At 39.1% G+C, this 18,779-nt stretch overlaps 1 protein-coding gene across 3 annotated transcripts in view; it reads right to left on the bottom strand.

The window, feature by feature from the left end:
- atg4b (autophagy related 4B, cysteine peptidase) overlaps positions 1–16,656 on the bottom strand; it is a 37,937-nt gene extending 21,281 nt beyond the window's left edge. Inside the window, exons 1-6 of one of the 3 annotated variants that reach the window (XM_062039014.1) lie at positions 16,552–16,656; positions 4,659–4,760; positions 4,514–4,585; positions 4,351–4,449; positions 4,192–4,293; positions 4,053–4,125 (exon numbers count right to left, since the gene is read on the bottom strand). In XM_062039014.1, the coding sequence (XP_061894998.1) occupies positions 4,053–4,125; positions 4,192–4,293; positions 4,351–4,449; positions 4,514–4,585; positions 4,659–4,760; positions 16,552–16,561 (458 nt within the window). In that variant the 5' untranslated portion in view covers positions 16,562–16,656. Of the gene's footprint in view, positions 1–4,052; positions 4,126–4,191; positions 4,294–4,350; positions 4,450–4,513; positions 4,586–4,658; positions 4,761–10,262; positions 10,285–15,580; positions 15,604–16,551 lie in introns of those variants that run through there. The other 2 variants (XM_062039012.1, XM_062039013.1) reach the window with 2 other exon arrangements.
- Positions 16,657–18,779: the final 2,123 nt, after the last annotated feature.

An 18,779-nucleotide genomic window follows, 5' to 3' on the forward strand; every position in this document is an offset into this window, starting at 1 on the left:
CAGGTGAATTTTTTTAAAATCCAAAACGAGCGTCTTTTCATGTCTTTCTCGCCATCTCCCGGTATAATTTGGATGTCAAAGTTGACCAACTTCTGGGTTTTTGTCCACAACCTCTTACTATCCAGGTGGGAGGCATGATGTATGATCTATAATTACATTTCACCAACTCTGAGGCAATGCAGCAGCTCAATATGTTAATAGCTGCGTAAGCAAGGTACTGCTAAAAGTAGTTCCTCTGTGTTAGCACTTATAACTTTATCGGTAATACTTGGTTGATATTTGGGTAAAAAAATGTAAATGGAGTATTGTTGGTGCTTTTTGGATGTTTTTAGAGGGCTTTACGTGCGCAATAGACACACTGACTCCTATTACTTCCAGTGTTAGCTGACTTTTACTAGCGTTTATTTACCAGTTAGAATGCATAACAAAAGAAAAACATATGTGTTCTTGTCTTACATATGGATTGAGAATGAAAGGCAAAACAAACAAAAAAAAAGACCCTTTAATAATATTGTAATTCCGGACTATACGCCACTACTTCTTTCCTACACTTTGAACCCTGCGGCTTATAAGACACTGCGGCTAATTTATGGATTTTTCTTCGCTGAGAGTTATAATACAAATGCTTTTGAAAAAAAAAACAAGCAAATACACTGAGAAGGGGTTTTATAGTACTACGGCGCCATCTTTTGGACGAGTTCGCTCGCTGCAAGTGCTGCAGTGTCCTTCCATTTAGTGCTGAGAAGAAGTGCTGTTCAGTATTCTAACCGTCCATAGCGTTTCTGCTCGTAGGGATTCTTCCTTCATCAACGTTTGTAAGTTTTACAATATAACTAAAACTGTTTATACTAGAGATGTCCGATAATGGCTTTTTTTGCCGATATCCGATATTCCGATATTGCCCAACTCTTAATTACCGATTCCAGTATCAACTGATATATACAGTTGTGGGATTAACACATTATTATGCCTAATTTTGTTGTGATGCCCCGCTGGATGCATTAAACAATGTAACAAGGTTTTACAAAATAAATCAAGTCAAGTTATGAAAAAAAAATGGCAACATGGCACTGCCATATTTATTATTGAAGTCACAAAGTGCATTATTTGTTTTAACATGCCTCAAAACAGCAGCTTGGAATTTGGGACATGCATGAGGAGGTTGAGGTGGGGGGGGGGCATATTGTAGCGTCCCGGAAGAGTTAGTGCTGCAAGGGGTTCTGGGTATTTGTCCTGTTGTGTTTATGTTGTGTTACGGTGCGGATGTTGTCCCGAAATGTGTTTGTCATTCTTGTTTGGTGTGGCTTCACAGTGTGGCGCATATTTGTAACAGTGTTCAAGTTGTTTATACGGTCACCCTCAGTGTGACCTGTATGGCTGTTGACCAAGTATGCCTTGCATTCACTTGTGTGTGTGAAAAGCCGTAGATATCATGTGACTGGACCGGCACGCAAAGGCAGCGCCTTTAAGGTGTATTGGCGCTCTGTACTTCTCCCTACGTCCGTGTACACAGCGGCCTTTTAAAAAGTCACAAATGTTACTTTTTGAAACCGATACGGATCATTTTGACACCGGTACCGATAATTTCCGATATTACATTTTAAAGCATTTATCGGCATCCCTACTTTTAATGCCATGATTTGAATAGTCCGGCCTGCGTGTGCACACCTTTTCCTCCATGCGGCCCCTGAGCTAAAATGACTTTGACACCCCTGCTTTAGCTGAGCGGAGCTTCCGCAGCTAGTGGGCGATGACTTCTGTTTTGTTGGATCAGCCATTTTACTACCGTGTTACTGTATGTAAACAAACATTTATAAAATCTAAATAACTCATTTCATGAACTTTATATCTGCGGCTAATAAGGAATAAAAAATGGATGAACTGGCTAGAATATAAAGACAATATAACATACATCCATAAGCGTGGATGCATAAGCAAAAGTGCAATATATTTATCTGTACAGTAATCTATTTATTTATGTCTGCACCTTATTGCTCTTTTATCCTGCACTACCATGAGCGAATGCAACAAAACGTCGTTCTTATCTGTACTGCAAAGTTGAAATTTGAATGACAATAAAAAGGAAGTCTAAGTCTAATAGTAACAGTGGAGTGTTTTAAGTCTCGTCTTAAGACCCACTTTTATTCTTTGGCTTTTAACACTACGCGAGTTGTGTGGTCTTCTGTCCTCTGTGTTTTTTATAAATTTTGATGTCTATTTTACTGTTATAATTGGTTTTACCCTTTAAAATCGTTTTTAATCATATTTATTTTTTATATTGTTTTTGTATTGGTTTTCTATTCATTTATTCTTTGTTTTTATTCAGTCATTGGTGTAGCATAATATTGTTTTTAATATTGTTTTTAATATTGTTTTTAACATGGCTGTGCATCACTTTGGAAACATTCTTGTTGTGTAAATGTGCTATATAAATAAAGTGGATTGGATTTGGATTGATTGGTGCGGCTAATATACGGGGTGAAAACATTTCCTTAGTGGATGCGGCTTATACAAACCCCGCTTCCATATGAGTTGGGAAATTGTGTTAGATGTAAATATAAACGGAATACAATGATTTGCAAATCATTTTCAACCCATATTCAATTTAATGCACTACAAAGACAACATATTTGATGTTCAAACTCATAAACAACACTCAGTAAAGGTTTGGGAACTGAGGAGACACATTTTTGAAGCTTCTCAGGTGGAATTCTTTCCCATTCTTGCTTGATGTACAGCTTAAGTTGTTCAACAGTCCGGGGGTCTCCCTTCTGCTATTTTAGGCTTCATAATGCGCCACACATTTTCAATGTCTGGACTACAGGCAGGCCAGTCTAGTACCCGCACTCTTTTACTATGAAGCCACGTTGATGTAACACCTGGCTTGGCATTGTCTTGCTGAAATAAGCAGGGGCGTCCATGGTAACGTTGCTTGGATGGCAACATATGTTGCTCCAAAAGCTGTATGTACCTTTCAGCATTAATGGCGCCTTCACAGATGTGTAAGTTACCCATGTCTTGGGCACTAATACACCCCCATACCACCACACATGCTGCCTTTTACATTTTGCGCCTAGAACAATCCGGATGGTTCTTTTCCTCTTTGGTCTGGAGGACACGACGTCCACAGTTTCCACAAACAATTTGAAATGTGGACTCGTCAGACCACAGAACACTTTCCCACTTTATATCAGTCCATCTTAGATGAGCTCAGGCCCGGCGAAGCCGACGGCGTTTCTGGGTGTTGTTGATAAACGGTTTTCGCCTTGCATAGGAGAGTTTTAACTTGCACTTACAGATGTAGCGACCAACTGTAGTTACTGACAGTGGGTTTCTGAAGTGTTCCTGAGCCCATGCGGTGATATCCTTTACACACTGATGTGGCTTGTTGATGCAGTACAGCCTGAGGGATGGAAGGTGACGGGCTTAGCTGCTTACGTGCAGTGATTTCTCCGAACCCTTTGATGATATTACGGAGCGTAGATGGTGAAATCCCTAAATTCCTTGCAATAGCTGCTTGAGAAAGGTTGTTCTTAAACTGTTCAACAATTTGCTCAGGCATTTGTTGACAAAGTGGTGACCCTCGCCCCATCCTTGTTTGTGAATGACTGAGCATTTCATGGAATCTACTTTTATACCCAATCATGGCACCCACCTGTTCCCAATTAGCCTGTTCACCTGTGGGATGTTCCAAATAAGTGTTTGATGAGCATTCCTCAACTTTATCAGTATTTATTGCCACCTTTCCCAACTTCTTTGTCACGTGTTGCTGCCATCAAATTCTAAAGTTAATGATTATTTGCACAAAAAAATAAAGTTTATGAGTTTGAACATGAAATATGTTGTCTTTGTAGCATATTCAACTGAATATGGCTTGAAAATGATTTGCCAAACATTGTATTCCGTTTATATTTACATCTAACACCATTTCCCAACTCATATGGAAACGGGGTTTGTACAACGGTGCGCTCTATAGTGCGGAAATGACGGTGCTTCCATGGAGGCCAGAGTTTGACCTCGGACCAGACTGAGCAAGTCCAGTCAGTACTTACTTTAGAACCTGGGCGACTGTGTTTGGTCCATACCACTGTCCAATAGGCTTCCCCTCTCCCACTCCCATCTGGGCTGCAGAATTCACACATCCCAGTAAGAGAGGCATCTTTCTGGCGGCGACCACGTGTGACCACTCACCAATCTGATGGATGGAGTAGTAGCTGTCCTTCTTGTCGATGAAGGCGTTGAGGATGCTGAGGTACTCTTCCCTCTGCTGCTCACCCGCCGACCACCGCCAGTCTGAGAGGGCGGGGGATTAAAAGTGGCTCCGCCTACTTGCTGGAGGAGATGAATTACCTCTTCCCAAATGTCGACACATCAGCGCCTCGCCGAGGATCATCTGTCCGCACCGCAACATGCAGCCCCACCCGGTGTCCGACGTGGGTCCTGTCCCACCTGCGGTCGAAGCTGACTTTTTTAAAAACGGAACTTTGGAACAACGCTGTTCAATTTCACTCACCGATCGGAGGGAAGTTTTTTCTGTATGTGAACCAAAGCCGCGAGGTGACGTCTGATAGGATCTCATCTTTCTCTACGTGAATCAAAAATTCAAATAAAAAAAGAGGGGAATGTGGAAAAGTCAAAAAAGTAAATGTGACCCCTACCTGTGAGGGCGCTGTACTGTTTTCCTAAGATCCACACGGGGTCTGAGGTCTCGGGGAAATCCTCAAACTCACCAAAGCGAAGCGTGTCGTACGTCAACGTAGCTGCAAGAGAGGACAACGGCTATGAAACGTGGTGGAATTCTTTTTGAACAGGAAGTCAAAATATTGGTATCGGGACAACCCTAGTTAGAAGTAGGGCTGAGCGATAAAACGATGTCACCATATAGAACATCTTCGAGGTTGGTAAGCACAAGCAAAATTAATCCGTCAGTCTACCCCAGGGCAGCTGTGGCTACGAAAGTAGCTTACCACCACCAGGTGTGAATGAATGATGGGTTTTTAACATGTAAAGCGACTTTGGGTACTTAGAAAAGCGCTATATAAATCCTAGTTATTATTATTATTATTATTAATTAACTATAAGGCGCACTGTCCATTTTTGACAAAATGAAAGAATTCTAAGTGCGCCTTAGTGTGAAAAATACGGTACTTTCACTTGAACAAACACCAGCGGGAGGCGAGAAAAGCCACAAGAAATGCACACGCCGTAACACAACCACCTAAAGCCAAAACAACACAATATAAAGGTGGAAAGGTAAGAACAGTGTAACGAACAAAGTTGGAAAACTAAGTTAAGTGGGACAACTTTTTCAGTCGTAAATAACTTTTTTTAAAGGCCTACTGAAAGCCACTACTAGCGACCACGCAGTCTGATAGTTTATATATCAATGATGACATCTTAACATTGCAACACATGCCAATACGGCCGGGTTAACTTATAAAGTGACATTTTAAAATTCCCGCCACACTTCCGCTTGAAAATCTCCTTTGGATATGATTTATGCGCGTGACGTCACAAAATCCACGGAAGTGGTTGGACCCCATCGGACCCGATTGAAAAACCTCTTGCTTTCTTCGACAAAATTCCACAGTATTGTGGACATCTGTGTTGGTGAATCTTTTGCAATTTGTTTAATGAACAATGGAGGCTGCAAAGAAGAACGTTGTAGGTGGGATCGATCGGTGTCTTAGCGGCTAAGTACAATACTTACAGCAACACAACAAGGACTACTTACCCTGATAGAAGACGCCTAGCTGATGCTAGCCGCCAAACCCACGGATGAAGTCCTTCGTCACGCCGTTGATCGCTGGAACGCAGGTAAGCACAGCTGTTGATGAGCAGATGAGGGCTGGCTGGCGTAGGCGGAGCGCTAATGTTTTTATCATAGTTCTGTGAGGTCCGGTTGCTAAGTTGCTAAATTAGCCTTAGCGTCGTTAGCAACAGCATTGTTAAGCCTTACCAAGCTGAGAATTTTTAACCGTGTAGTTACATGTACATGGTTTAATAGTATTTTTGCTCTTCTGTCTATCCTTCCAGTCAGGGGTTTATTTATTTTGTTTCTATCTTCATTTGAGAACGATGCTAGCACGTTAGCTCAGTAGCTAAGTGTGTCACCGATGTATTGTCTTGGAGATAAAAGTCACTTTAAATGTCCATTTCGCGTGCTCGACTGTCATTTTCAAGAGGATATAGTATCCGAGGTGGTTTAAAATACAAATCCGTGATCCACAATAGAAAAAGGAGAGTGTGGAATCCAATGAGCCAGCTTGTACCTAAGTTACGGTCAGAGCGAAAAAAGATACGTCCATCACTGCCTCTCAAGTCCTTCACTGTAACGTTCCTCATCTACGAATCTTTCATCCTGGCTCAAATTAATGGGGTAATCGTCACTTTCTCGGTCCGAATCTCTCTCGCTCCATTGTAAACAACGGGGAATTGTGAGGAATACTAGCTCCTGTGACGTCACGCTACTTCCGCTACAGGCAAGGCTTTTTTTATCAGCGAGCAAAAGTTGCGAACTTTTTCGTTGATTTTCTCTACTAAATCCTTTCATCAAAAATATGGCAATATCGCGAAATGATCAAGTATGACACATAGAATGGATCTGCTATTCCCGTTTAAATTTTAAAAAATCATTTCAGTAGGCTTTTAACTTTTTTAACAATACTAAAATACTACCGTTCATTACACCGTTTTCAATCTTTTTTCTCAGCCACTTGGACCGTCGGCGAAACTTGCCCTACTGTCACTTCCGTTGTGTTGGGGCTTTTGCGATCGTGCTGTAGCTGAAAGTTGTTGTGTTGTAATTGATGATATTGTTCTGTCACGTTTTGCATTTTCTGTGACCCTTCTCAGCCACCGTAGCTATCCGCCATTGATGGCGATGACGCCACAGACGGGCAGACGGACTTGAGTAGGTTTAAGGTCCTTATCATTAAAAGTGATGAACTTCATATAAAGTTTGCTGTTCTTAAAGCCAATGTTTTATTTAGCATCCATAAAATCAATCGATTCCTTTTAAAAACGATATTGGATCAATACCTATCGTCCTAAAAACAAACTTGATCGATGTCACTAAAACTTAGAGGCCTACTGAAATGATTTTTTTTTATTTATCGGGAATAGCAGATCCATTCTATGTGTCATACTTGATCATTTCGCGATATTGCCATATTTTTGCTGAAAGGATTTAGTAGAGAAAATCGACGATAAAGTTCGCAACTTTTGCTCGCTGATAAAAAAAAAACCTTGCCCCTACCGGAAGTAGCGTGACGTCACAAGCGGTAGTGCTGCTCACAATTCCCCGTTGTTTACAATGGAGCGAGAGATATTAGGAGCGAGAAAGTGACGATTACCCCATTAATTTGAGCGAGGATGAAAGATTTGTGGATGAGGAACGTTAGAGTGACAGACTAGAATGCAGTTCAAGAGATATCTTTTTTCGCTCTGACCGTAACTTAGGTACAAGCTGGCTCATTGGAATCCACACTCTCCTTTTTCTATTGTGGATCACGGATTTGTATTTGAAACCACCTGGGATACTATATCCTCTTGAAAATGAGAGTCGAGAAGGCGAAATGGACATTCACAGTGACTTTTATCTCCACGACAATACATCCACGAAGCTCTTAGCATGAGCTAACGTGATAGCATCTGTCTCAAATGCAGATAGAAACAAAATAAATAAATCCCTGACTGGAAGGATAGACAGAAGATCAACAATACTACTATCAGGAGACACTGAACCAAACATTGGACATGTAAATACACGGTTAATGTGTATTCGACGCCTGTCGAAGCCTAGCAATGCTGTTGCTAACGACGCTAACTTAGCAACGGGACCTCATCAGAGCTATGATAAAAACATTAGCGCTCCACCTACGCCAGCCAGCCCTCCTCTGCTCATCAACACCCGTGCTCACCTGCGTTCCAGCGATCGACGATGCGGTCGGCAGCCCGGAGACGTAGGAAGTCAAGGTGAGTTCGCCGCTAGCACGTCTGCTATCCAACAAAGTCCTCCTTGTCGTGTTGCTACAGCCAGCCGCTAATACACCGATCCCACCTACAACGTTCTTCTTTGCAGTCTCCATTGTTCATTAAACAAATTGCAAAAGATTCACCAACACAGACGTCCAAAATACTGTGGAATTTTGTCGAGCTGTTTGTATTGTGTCCAAAAGGGTCCAAACACTTCCGTGGACCTCGCGACGTCACGCGCATACGTCATCCTCCAAAGGCGTTTTGAACCGGAAGTTCCCCGGCAAATTTAAAATGTCACTTTATAAGTTAACCCGGCCGTATTGGCATGTGTTGCAATGTTAAGATTTCATCATTGATATATAAACTATCAGACTGCGTGGTCGCTAGTAGTGGCTTTCAGTAGGCCTTTAAGACTATAAATCCATATATCGATTAGACTTCCTTTTATTGTCATTCAAATTTGAACTTTGCAGTACAGATACGAACAACATTTTGTTGCATTAGCTCAGGGGTCACCAACCTTTTTGAAACCAAGAGCTACTTCTTGGGTACTGATTAATGCGAAGGGCTACCAGTTTGATACACACTTAAATAAATTGCCAGAAATAGCCAATTTGCTCAATTTACCTTTAACTCTATGTTATTATTAATAATTAATGATATTTACACTTAATTAATCGGTTTAAAAGAGGAGAAAACACCAAAAAAATGACAATTAATTTTGAAACATAGTTTATCTTCAATTTCGACTCTTTAAAATTCAAAATTCAACCGAAAAAAAGAAGAGAAAAACTAGCTAATTCGAATCTTTTTTGAAAAAATTAAAAAAATAATTTATGGAACATCATTAGTAATTTTTCCTGATTAAGATTAATTTTAGAATTTTGATGACATGTTTTGAAAAGGTTAAAATCCAATCTACACTTTGTTAGAATATATAACAAATTGGACCAAACAAAGACAAATCATTATTTCTTCTACATTTTCCAGAACAAAAATTTTAAAAGAAATTCAAAAGACTTTGAAATAAGATTTAAATTTGATTCTACAGATTTTCTAGATTTGAAAGAATAATTTTTTTGAATTTTAATCATAATAAGTTTGAAGAAATATTACACAAATATTCTTCGTGGAAAAAACAGAAGCTAAAATGAAGAATTAAATTAAAATGTATTTATTATTCTTTACAATAAAAATAAATTTACCTGAACATTGATTTAAATTGTCAGGAAAGAAGAGGAAGGAATTTAAAAGGTAAAAAGGTATATGTGTTTAAAAATCCTAAAATCATTTTTAAGGTTGTATTTTTTCTCTAAAATTGTCTTTCTGAAAGTTATAAGAAGCAAAGTAAAACATTAAAGAATTTATTTAAACAAGTGAAGACCAAGTCTTTAAAATATTTTCTTGGATTTTCAAATTCTATTTGAGTTTTGTCTCTCTTAGAATTAAAAATGTCAGGCAAAGAGAGACCAGCTTGCTAGTAAATAAATAACATTTAAAAAATAGAGGCAGCTCTTTAAGTGTTGCTATTTGAGCTATTTTTAGAACAGGCCAGCGGGCTACTCATCTGGTCCTAACGGGCTACCTGGTGCCCGCGGGCACCGCGTTGGTGACCCCTGCATTAGCTCATGGTAGTGCAGGATGAAAGAGCAATAAGGTGCAGATATAAATAAATAGATTACTGTACTAATAAATATATTGCACTTTTGCATACGCATCCAGGTTTATGGATGTATGTTATATTGTCTTTATATTCCAGCCAGTTCATCCATTTTGGGGGGAATTGAGGGGATTGATTAAATGATACAGAGACTTAATTTTCCCTAAAAGCCTTTCTGGAACACAAATAAAGCAGTAAAAATAATGCTGAGATTGAACTAAAAGGACGTTGAAAGAGGGAAGCTGGATGAACAACCTTTTGATTTGATCAGTCTTAAAAGGAGAGACTATTAATGTTTCCTTGCAAAAGCCTCCAACTGTCATGTGAGGGCTTTGATATCTTTTATGCTCTTTGTTGACAACCTTCTTAGATGTTTGCACAGTACTGTTTCATACCACTTTGCTTCATTTTGACCCAAAACACAGTGGTTCTCTTTGAAAACCACTTTTGTAAACATCATCGTTAGTTTTTCGCTCCATTCTAAAGTGTAATTTGACAGAAGAATTGTGCTTCAACATACAGTATTATTATGGTGCGTGTATAAGAACCGCAAAATAGCACCTATTAACTAACACATCTGGCGTTTTGTTTCACAATATTATGCAAAAACAACTTTTCTTACCTTCTGGTACCTGCTGATGTGTATTTGGGATCTGCATAAATCCTGAAAATGTGCGCGCGTCTGCCATTGTAGTCCGTGCCAACACCATAGTCGATAAGCTTCTTATGTTTCTCTATCTTCTTGTTATGTGACATTCATCCTCCACTGTTGCCATTTCTAATATAAAGTAGTGTAAAGTTCTTACTTATATCTGTCAGTATCCTCGCTATGGAAGCGCTAAAACATACCGGTGTAGTGAGTTTACATTATTCACCCGAGGAACTTTAGTTATAAGAAAGTTCCGGTCGGACGGTTTTTCACGGGACACATTTCCGGATGAGGAGATGCTGCTCCGTTATTGATTGAAATAAAGTGTGAATGTCATTAAAACAGTTAGCGCCATCTTTTGACACTTCCTCCACTCCCGTCCTTGCACGCTACACCGCTACAACAAAGATGACGGGGAGAAGACGCTGTCGAAGTGGAGGCACGTAAATAAGACCGCCCACAAAACGGCGCATCCTGAAGCGACTGTCAGAAAGTGACTTGAAGATGATGTGTGAAACATCATCTATGCAACATTTTGAGCAAAGAACCACCATCACATGTTATGTAGACCACAAGGAAGTCTTTTACATTTAGAAAATAATCATAATATGACTCCTTTAAAGGCCTACTGAGAGCCACTACTACCAACCACGCAGTCTGATAGTTTATATATCAATGATGACATCTTAACATTGCAACACATGCCAATACGGCCGGGTTAACTTATAAAGTGACATTTTAAATTTCCCGCCACACTTCCGGTTGAAAAACTCCTTTGGATATGATTTATGCGCGTGACGTCACAAAAGCAACGGAAGTGGTTGGACCCCATCGGACCCGATAGAAAAGCCTCTTGTTTTCTTTGACAAAATTCCACAGTATTCTGGACATCTGTGTTGGTGAATCTTTTGCAATTTGTTTAATGAACAATGGAGGCTGCAAAGAAGAACGTTGTAGGTGGGATCGATCGGTGTCTTAGCGGCTAAGTACAATACTGTAATATCTGTGATATTTGCATTAGTGTACTGTGTCTTTAAGGGTTTGGGGAACGCGCATGCGCGAGTGAGTTGGCGGAGAACTTGAGTGTGTGTGAGCGTGACTTTTGGCTAACAGCAGCTCGTGTATGTGTGTGCGTTACTTTTTGAACTACAACCAGTTACCGCTTGTTAATAAAGCCATTGAGCAATTTGTTTAATGGACAATGGAGACTGCAAAGAAGAAAGTTGGAGCCGGTGGAGCGGCGGACTCCAGCAACACCAACACCAGGAGGTTGTGTTGTGTTTTGAGCAGGATAACAGACGCACTACGGTGAGTACAGCTTTGGCTTCCAAACATTTGATCATTTGCCCGTACGTGCGTGTCGATATGTGCATGTCACGTACGTAACTTTGGGGAAATATATGTTACTCTGATGGCGGCCGGGGTGTCGTCAAAAGCGTACAACGCCCGCCGCCGCATCTAAGTTAGCTACGCAGCTAGGTTAGCTTCTGTTTTTTTAGCTTCGCCAAGCGGAATATTATTAATCGTGTATTTACATGTTCATGGTTTAATAGTATTATTGATCTTCTATCTATCCATTCAGTCAGGGTTTTTTTTAATTTAGTTTCTATCTGCATTTGAGACTGGCGCTATCGCGTTGGCTACGTTGCTAGGTTAGCTTCTGTTTTTTTAGCTTCGCCAAGCGGAATATTATTAATCGTGTATTTACATGTTCATGGTTTAATAGTATTATTGATCTTCTGTCTATCCATCCAGTCAGGTTTTTTTTTAATTTAGTTTCTATCTGCATTTGAGACTGCTGCTATCACGTTGGCTACGTAGCTAGGTTAGCTTCTGTTTTTTTAGCTTCGCAAAGCTGAATTATTAATCGTGTATTTACATGTTCAGTCACTGTGAATGTCCATTTTGCGTGCTCGACTCTCATTTTCAAGAGGATATAGTATCTGAGGTGGTTTAAAATACAAATCTGTGATCCACAATAGAAAAAGGAGAGTGTGGAATCCAATGAGCCAGCTTGTACCTAAGTTACGGTCAGAGCGAAAAAAGATACGTCCATCGCTGCCTCTCAAGTCCTTCACTGTAACGTTCCTCATCTACGAATCTTTCATCCTCGCTCAAATTAATGGGGTAATCGTCACTTTCTCGGTCCGAATCTCTCTCGCTCCATTGTAAACAACGGGGAATTGTGAGGAATACTAGCTCCTGTGACGTCACGCTACTTCCGCTACAGGCAAGGCTTTTTTTTATCAGCGAGCAAAAGTTGCGAACTTTATCGTCGATTTTCTCTACTAAATCCTTTCAGCAAAAATATGGCAATATCGCGAAATGATCAAGTATGACACATAGAATGGATCTGCTATTCCCGTTTAAATAAATAAAAATCATTTCAGTAGGCCTTTAATGCGCCTTATAATCCGGTGCGCCTTCTGTATGAAAATAGACCTGAATAGACCCGCTCACTGGCAGTGCGCCTTATAATCCGGTGCGCCCTAGGGTCCGAAAAATACGGTAAATGAATTATGGATACAAACAAGTAAATAAACAACAATTAATGGCTAATGCATTTGCATCTTATTTGAATAAATTGCAACCAACACTTCAGGTTGAATTAACAAGAGGAAAACATTTTCTACTCACATTTTCAACATTGCAGAACTTTTCAACAAGAGTACAGTAAACAACATTTGTATATATTTATCTTTTACTGCTGTTGTTCAACATAAAATGAATACAATGATAAAGTGCAACAAACTGAGCAGTGGTTTGACCTGCTACTACTCTCATTTTAATAACCACCTGCGGGAGCCGAGAAAAAACACAACACAACAACTTAAAGCCACAACTATAAGCCAAAACACAACAATATAAACACAACGGAATGGCTTAGGTGGAAAGTTAAGAACAGTGTAATGAACAAAGTTGGAAAAGTAAGTCATAAATAACTTTTTCAACAATACTAAAATAATACGTTCATTACACCGTTTTGTATAATGCATATGTTCCTTTTGACTGTACATGTACTGTAAATGTATAATGTATTTATATTATTCACATGTGAATAATGCTGTATAATAGACTGTATTTATGTTATTCACATGTGAATAATGCTGTATAATAGACTGTATTTATATTATTCACATGTGAATAATGCTGTATAATAGACTGTATTTATATTATTCACATGTGAATAATGCTGTATAATAGACTGTATTTATATTATTCACATGTGAATAATGCTGTATAATAGACTGTATTTATATTATTCACATGTGAATAATGCTGTATAATAGACTGTATTTATATTATTCACATGTGAATAATGCTGTATAATAGACTGTATTTATGTTATTCACATGTGAATAATGCTGTATAATAGACTGTATTTATGTTATTCACATGTGAATAATGCTGTATAATAGACTGTATTTATGTTATTCACATGTGAATAATGCTGTATAATAGACTGTATTTATATTATTCACATGTGAATAATGCTGTATAATACTGCATTTATGTTATTCACATGTGAATAATGCTGTATAATAGACTGTATTTATATTATTCACATGTGAATAATGCTGTATAATAGACTGTATTTATATTATTCACATGTGAATAATGCTGTATAATAGACTGTATTTATATTATTCACATGTGAATAATGCTGTATAATAGACTGTATTTATATTATTCACATGTGAATAATGCTGTATAATAGACTGTATTTATATTATTCACATGTGAATAATGCTGTATAATAGACTGTATTTATATTATTCACATGTGAATAATGCTGTATAATAGACTGTATTTATATTATTCACATGTGAATAATGCTGTATAATAGACTGTATTTATATTATTCACATGTGAATAATGCTGTATAATAGACTGTATTTATGTTATTCACATGTGAATAATGCTGTATAATAGACTGTATTTATATTATTCACATGTGAATAATGCTGTATAATACTGCATTTATGTTATTCACATGTGAATAATGCTGTATAATAGACTGTATTTATATTATTCACATGTGAATAATGCTGTATAATAGACTGTAATTATATTATTCACATGTAAATAATGCTGTGTAATAGACTGTATTTATATTATTCATATGTGAATAATGCTGTATAATAGACTGTATTTATATTATTTACATGTAAATAATGCTGTGTAATAGACTGTATTTATATTATTCATATGTGAATAATGCTGTATAATAGACTGTATATATATTTTTCACATGTAAAAAAATACCTAAGTGTTTATTGTCTATTGTGAGTGAACTGTGAGGCTGTATTTCCCCCAGGGATCAATAAAGTACTTTCTATTCTATTCAATCTTTTTTTCTCAGCCACTTGGTCCGTCGGCGAAACTTGCCCCACTGTCACTTCCGCTGAGGCTTAAAGTTGTGTTGGGGCTTTTGCGATCGTGCTGTTGCTGAAAGTTGTTGTGTTGTACTTGATGATATTGTTCTGTCACGTTTTGCATTTTCCGTGACCCTTCTCAGCCACCGTAGCTATCCGCCATTCTTGTTTTATCGACCGATGGCGATGAGTAAGTTTAAGGTCCTTACCGTTAAAAGTGATGAACTTCATATAAAGTTTGCTGTTCTTAAAGTCAATGTTTTATTTAGCATCCGATCGACTCCCTTTTAAAACGATGTTAGATCAATACCTATCTTCCTGAAAACAAACTTGCCGAGCACAGATCGATGTAACTAAAACTTAGTGATATAAATCGATACATCGATGAAATGATACACCCTGCTCATTTGTGCTCTCATCCAATTAGTAGTGAGACTTCATTTCCCCTAAAAGCCTTTCAGGAACACAAATAAAGCAGTAAAAATAATGCTGAGATTGAACTAAAAGGACGTTGAAAGAGGGAAGCTGGATGAACAACCTTTTGATTTTATCAGTCTTAAAAGGAGAGACTATTAATGTTTCCTTGCAAAAGCCTCCAACTGTCATGTGAGGGCTTTGATATCTTTTATGCTCTTTGTTGACAACTTATGTTTACTTTCTTGGATGTTTGCACAGTACTGTTTCATGTCACTTAGCTTCATTTTGACCCAAAACACAGTGGTTCTCTTTGAAAACCACTTTTGTAAACATCATCGTTAGTTTTTCGCTCCATTCTAAAGTGTAATTTGACAGAAGAATTGTGCTTCAACATACAGTATTATTATGGTGCGTGTACAAGAACCGCAAAATAGCACCTATTAACAAACACATCTGGCGTTTTGTTTCACAATATTATGCAAAAACAACTTTTCTTACCTTCTGGTACCTGCTGATGTGTATTTGGGATCTGTATAAATCCAGAAAATTTGCGCGCGTCTGCCATTGTAGTCTGTGCCAACACCATAGTTGATAAGCTTCTTATTTTTCTTCTTGTTATGTGACATTCATCCTCCACTGTTGCCATTTCTAATATAAAGTAGTGTCAAGTTCTTACTTATATCTGTCAGTAGACTCCCTATGGAAGCACTAAAACATACCGGTGCAGTGAGTTTACATTATTCACCCAAGGAACTTTAGTTATTAGAGAGTTCCGCTCGGACGGTTTTTCACGGGACTCCAGCGCCCCCCCACGACCCCGAAGGGAATAAGCGGGAGAAAATGGATGGACTATTAGTTAATGATTCTTTGCAAAAGCCTCCAACTGTCATGTGAGGGCTTTGATATATTTTGTGCTCTTTGTTGACAACTTATGTTTACTTTCTTAGATGTTTGCACAGTACTGTTTCATGCCACTTTGCTTCATTTTGACCCAAAACACAGTGGTTCTCTTTGAAAACCACTTTTGTACCATCATAATTAGTTTTTCGCTCCATTCTAAAGTGTAATTTGACAGAGGGGGTGCAACTTTAGTCTCCCGTCATGCATTGCGAGTAGTGCCAATCATCTGATGGTGATGATGACTGAGCAAAGACGCCAATTAGCATACACAATCTGACCAGACGACTTATTGTGAGTGATGTAAACAAAATATGTATAACTTTACCACAGCGCGGGACAATAACCCACGCAAGCGGAGAGACTGTTGAAGAATAACAACAAGCTAGCGTAATTAGCACGCTAGCTTCGGTCATCACTTTGGCAAGCTAACGCCAACGAGGCTCCAAAGGAATGTGGCTCCCGGTTGGCTTTGGCAACAACACCGTTTTGTCGGCGGGAGATTTTTATTCGTATTATTAACTGTTGCCGCGTAGTTTTAGAAAGACACAAGAGTATAAAATCTCGCCTACCTGCGTCCATCCCGACCGTCTCGCCGCTGACTTGTTTGTTGTTCCCTGCACTCTGACGCGCTCCAGCCAATAGGGAGAGAGCGCTGGTGCGGAAGTCGCGAAAGGGGGCGGGATAACGGTTTGTGGGAACCAATCAAAAAACAGGTGACGTGTGCGTCACGTCGAAAACAAGGGAGGGTGTGAAAATGATGCGCAGCACAGGGGGGCGCTATCACGGCGTGACCAGGGCGATGTCAGCACGCATGCGCAAGAAGTGCGGTACTCACACTAATACGTCCGGGTTCACTTTATGTCATAACTTTTCTTTATTCTCATTCAACACCCGTATTTTGGTTTACTTTATGAGATTATTGATTATTGTCCTTTGCAGCAGACAGAATTTAAGACCCTGTAATTGTTGCAAATACTGCCTTTGCCTTTTCCACCCCCCCTCTGCCGCCATGTTGGTGCAGGCAACACAGAACCACAACAAACTTATGTCATAACTTTTGTTTATTCTCATTCAACACCCGTATTTTGGTTTACTTTATGAGATTACATGACTTGGAAGATTATTGTCCTTTGCAGCAGACAGAATTTAAGCCCCTGTAATTGTTGCAAATACTGCCTTTGCCTTTTTCCACCACCCTCTGCCGCCATGTTGGTGCAGGCAACACAGAACCACAACAAACTTATGTCATAACTTTTGTTTATTCTCATTCAACACCCGTATTTTGGTTTACTTTATGAGATTACATGACTTGGAAGATTATTGTCCTTTGCAGCAGACAGAATTTAAGCCCCTGTAATTGTTGCAAATACTGCCTTTGCCTTTTTCCACCACCCTCTGCCGCCATGTTGGTGCAGGCAACACAGAACCACAACAAACTTATGTCATAACTTTTGTTTATTCTCATTCAACACCCGTATTTTGGTTTACTTTATGAGATTACATGACTTGGAAGATTATTGTCCTTTGCAGCAGACAGAAATTAAGCCCCTGTAATTATTGCAAATACCACCTTTGCCTTTTTCCACCCCTCCTCTGCCGCCATGTTGGTGCAGGCAACACAGAACCACAACAAACTTATGTCATAACTTTTGTTTATTCTCATTCAACACCCGTATTTTGGTTTACTTTATGAGATTACATGACTTGGAAGATTATTGTCCTTTGCAGCAGACAGAATTTAAGCCCCTGTAATTGTTGCAAATACTGCCTTTGCCTTTTTTCCACCACTCCTTTGCCGCCATGTTGGTGCAGGCAACACAGAACCACAACAAACTTATGTCATAACTTTTGTTTATTCTCATTCAACACCCGTATTTTGGTTTACTTTATGAGATTACATGACTTGGAAGATTATTGTCCTTTGCAGCAGACAGAATTTAAGACCCTGTAATTGTTGCAAATACCGCCTTTGCCCCCCTCTGCCGCCATGTTGGTGCAGGCAACACAGAACCGCAACAAACTTATGTCATAACTTTTGTTTATTCTCATTCAACACCCGTATTTTGGTTTACTTTATGAGATTACATGACTTGGAAGATTATTGTCCTTTGCAGAAGACATAATTTAAGCCCCTGTAATTGTTGCAAATACTGCCTTTGCCTTTTTCCACCACCCTCTGCCGCCATGTTGGTGCAGGCAACACAGAACCACAACAAACTTATGTCATAACTTTTGTTTATTCTCATTCAACACCCGTATTTTGGTTTACTTTATGAGATTACATGATTTGGAAGATTATTGTCCTTTGCAGCAGATATAATTTAAGACCCTGTAATTGTTGCAAATACCGCCTTTGCCCCCCTTTGCCGCCATGTTGGTGCAGGCAACACAGAACCACAACAAACTATGTCATAACTTTTGTTTATTCTCATTCAACACCCGTATTTTGGTTTACTTTATGAGATTACATGACTTGGATGATTATTGTCCTTTGCAGCAGACAGAATTTAAGCCCCTGTAATTAGTGCAAATACCACCTTTGCCTTTTTTCCACCCCTCCTCTGCCGCCATGTTGGTGCAGGCAACACAGAACCACAACAAACTGAAAAATCCTGGTAGGCTTTTTATGGGACAGAAAGCAATATTTTTTGTGTATGTTAAATGGTAAATGGGTTATACTTGTATAGCGCTTTTCTACCTTCATGGTACTCAAAGCGCTTTGACAGTATTTCCACATTCACCCATTCACACACACATGGCGGGAGCTGCCATGCAAGGCCCTAACTACGACCCATCA

Source organism: Entelurus aequoreus, linkage group LG27, assembly GCF_033978785.1.
Source record: "Entelurus aequoreus isolate RoL-2023_Sb linkage group LG27, RoL_Eaeq_v1.1, whole genome shotgun sequence".
NCBI lineage: Eukaryota > Metazoa > Chordata > Actinopteri > Syngnathiformes > Syngnathidae > Entelurus > Entelurus aequoreus.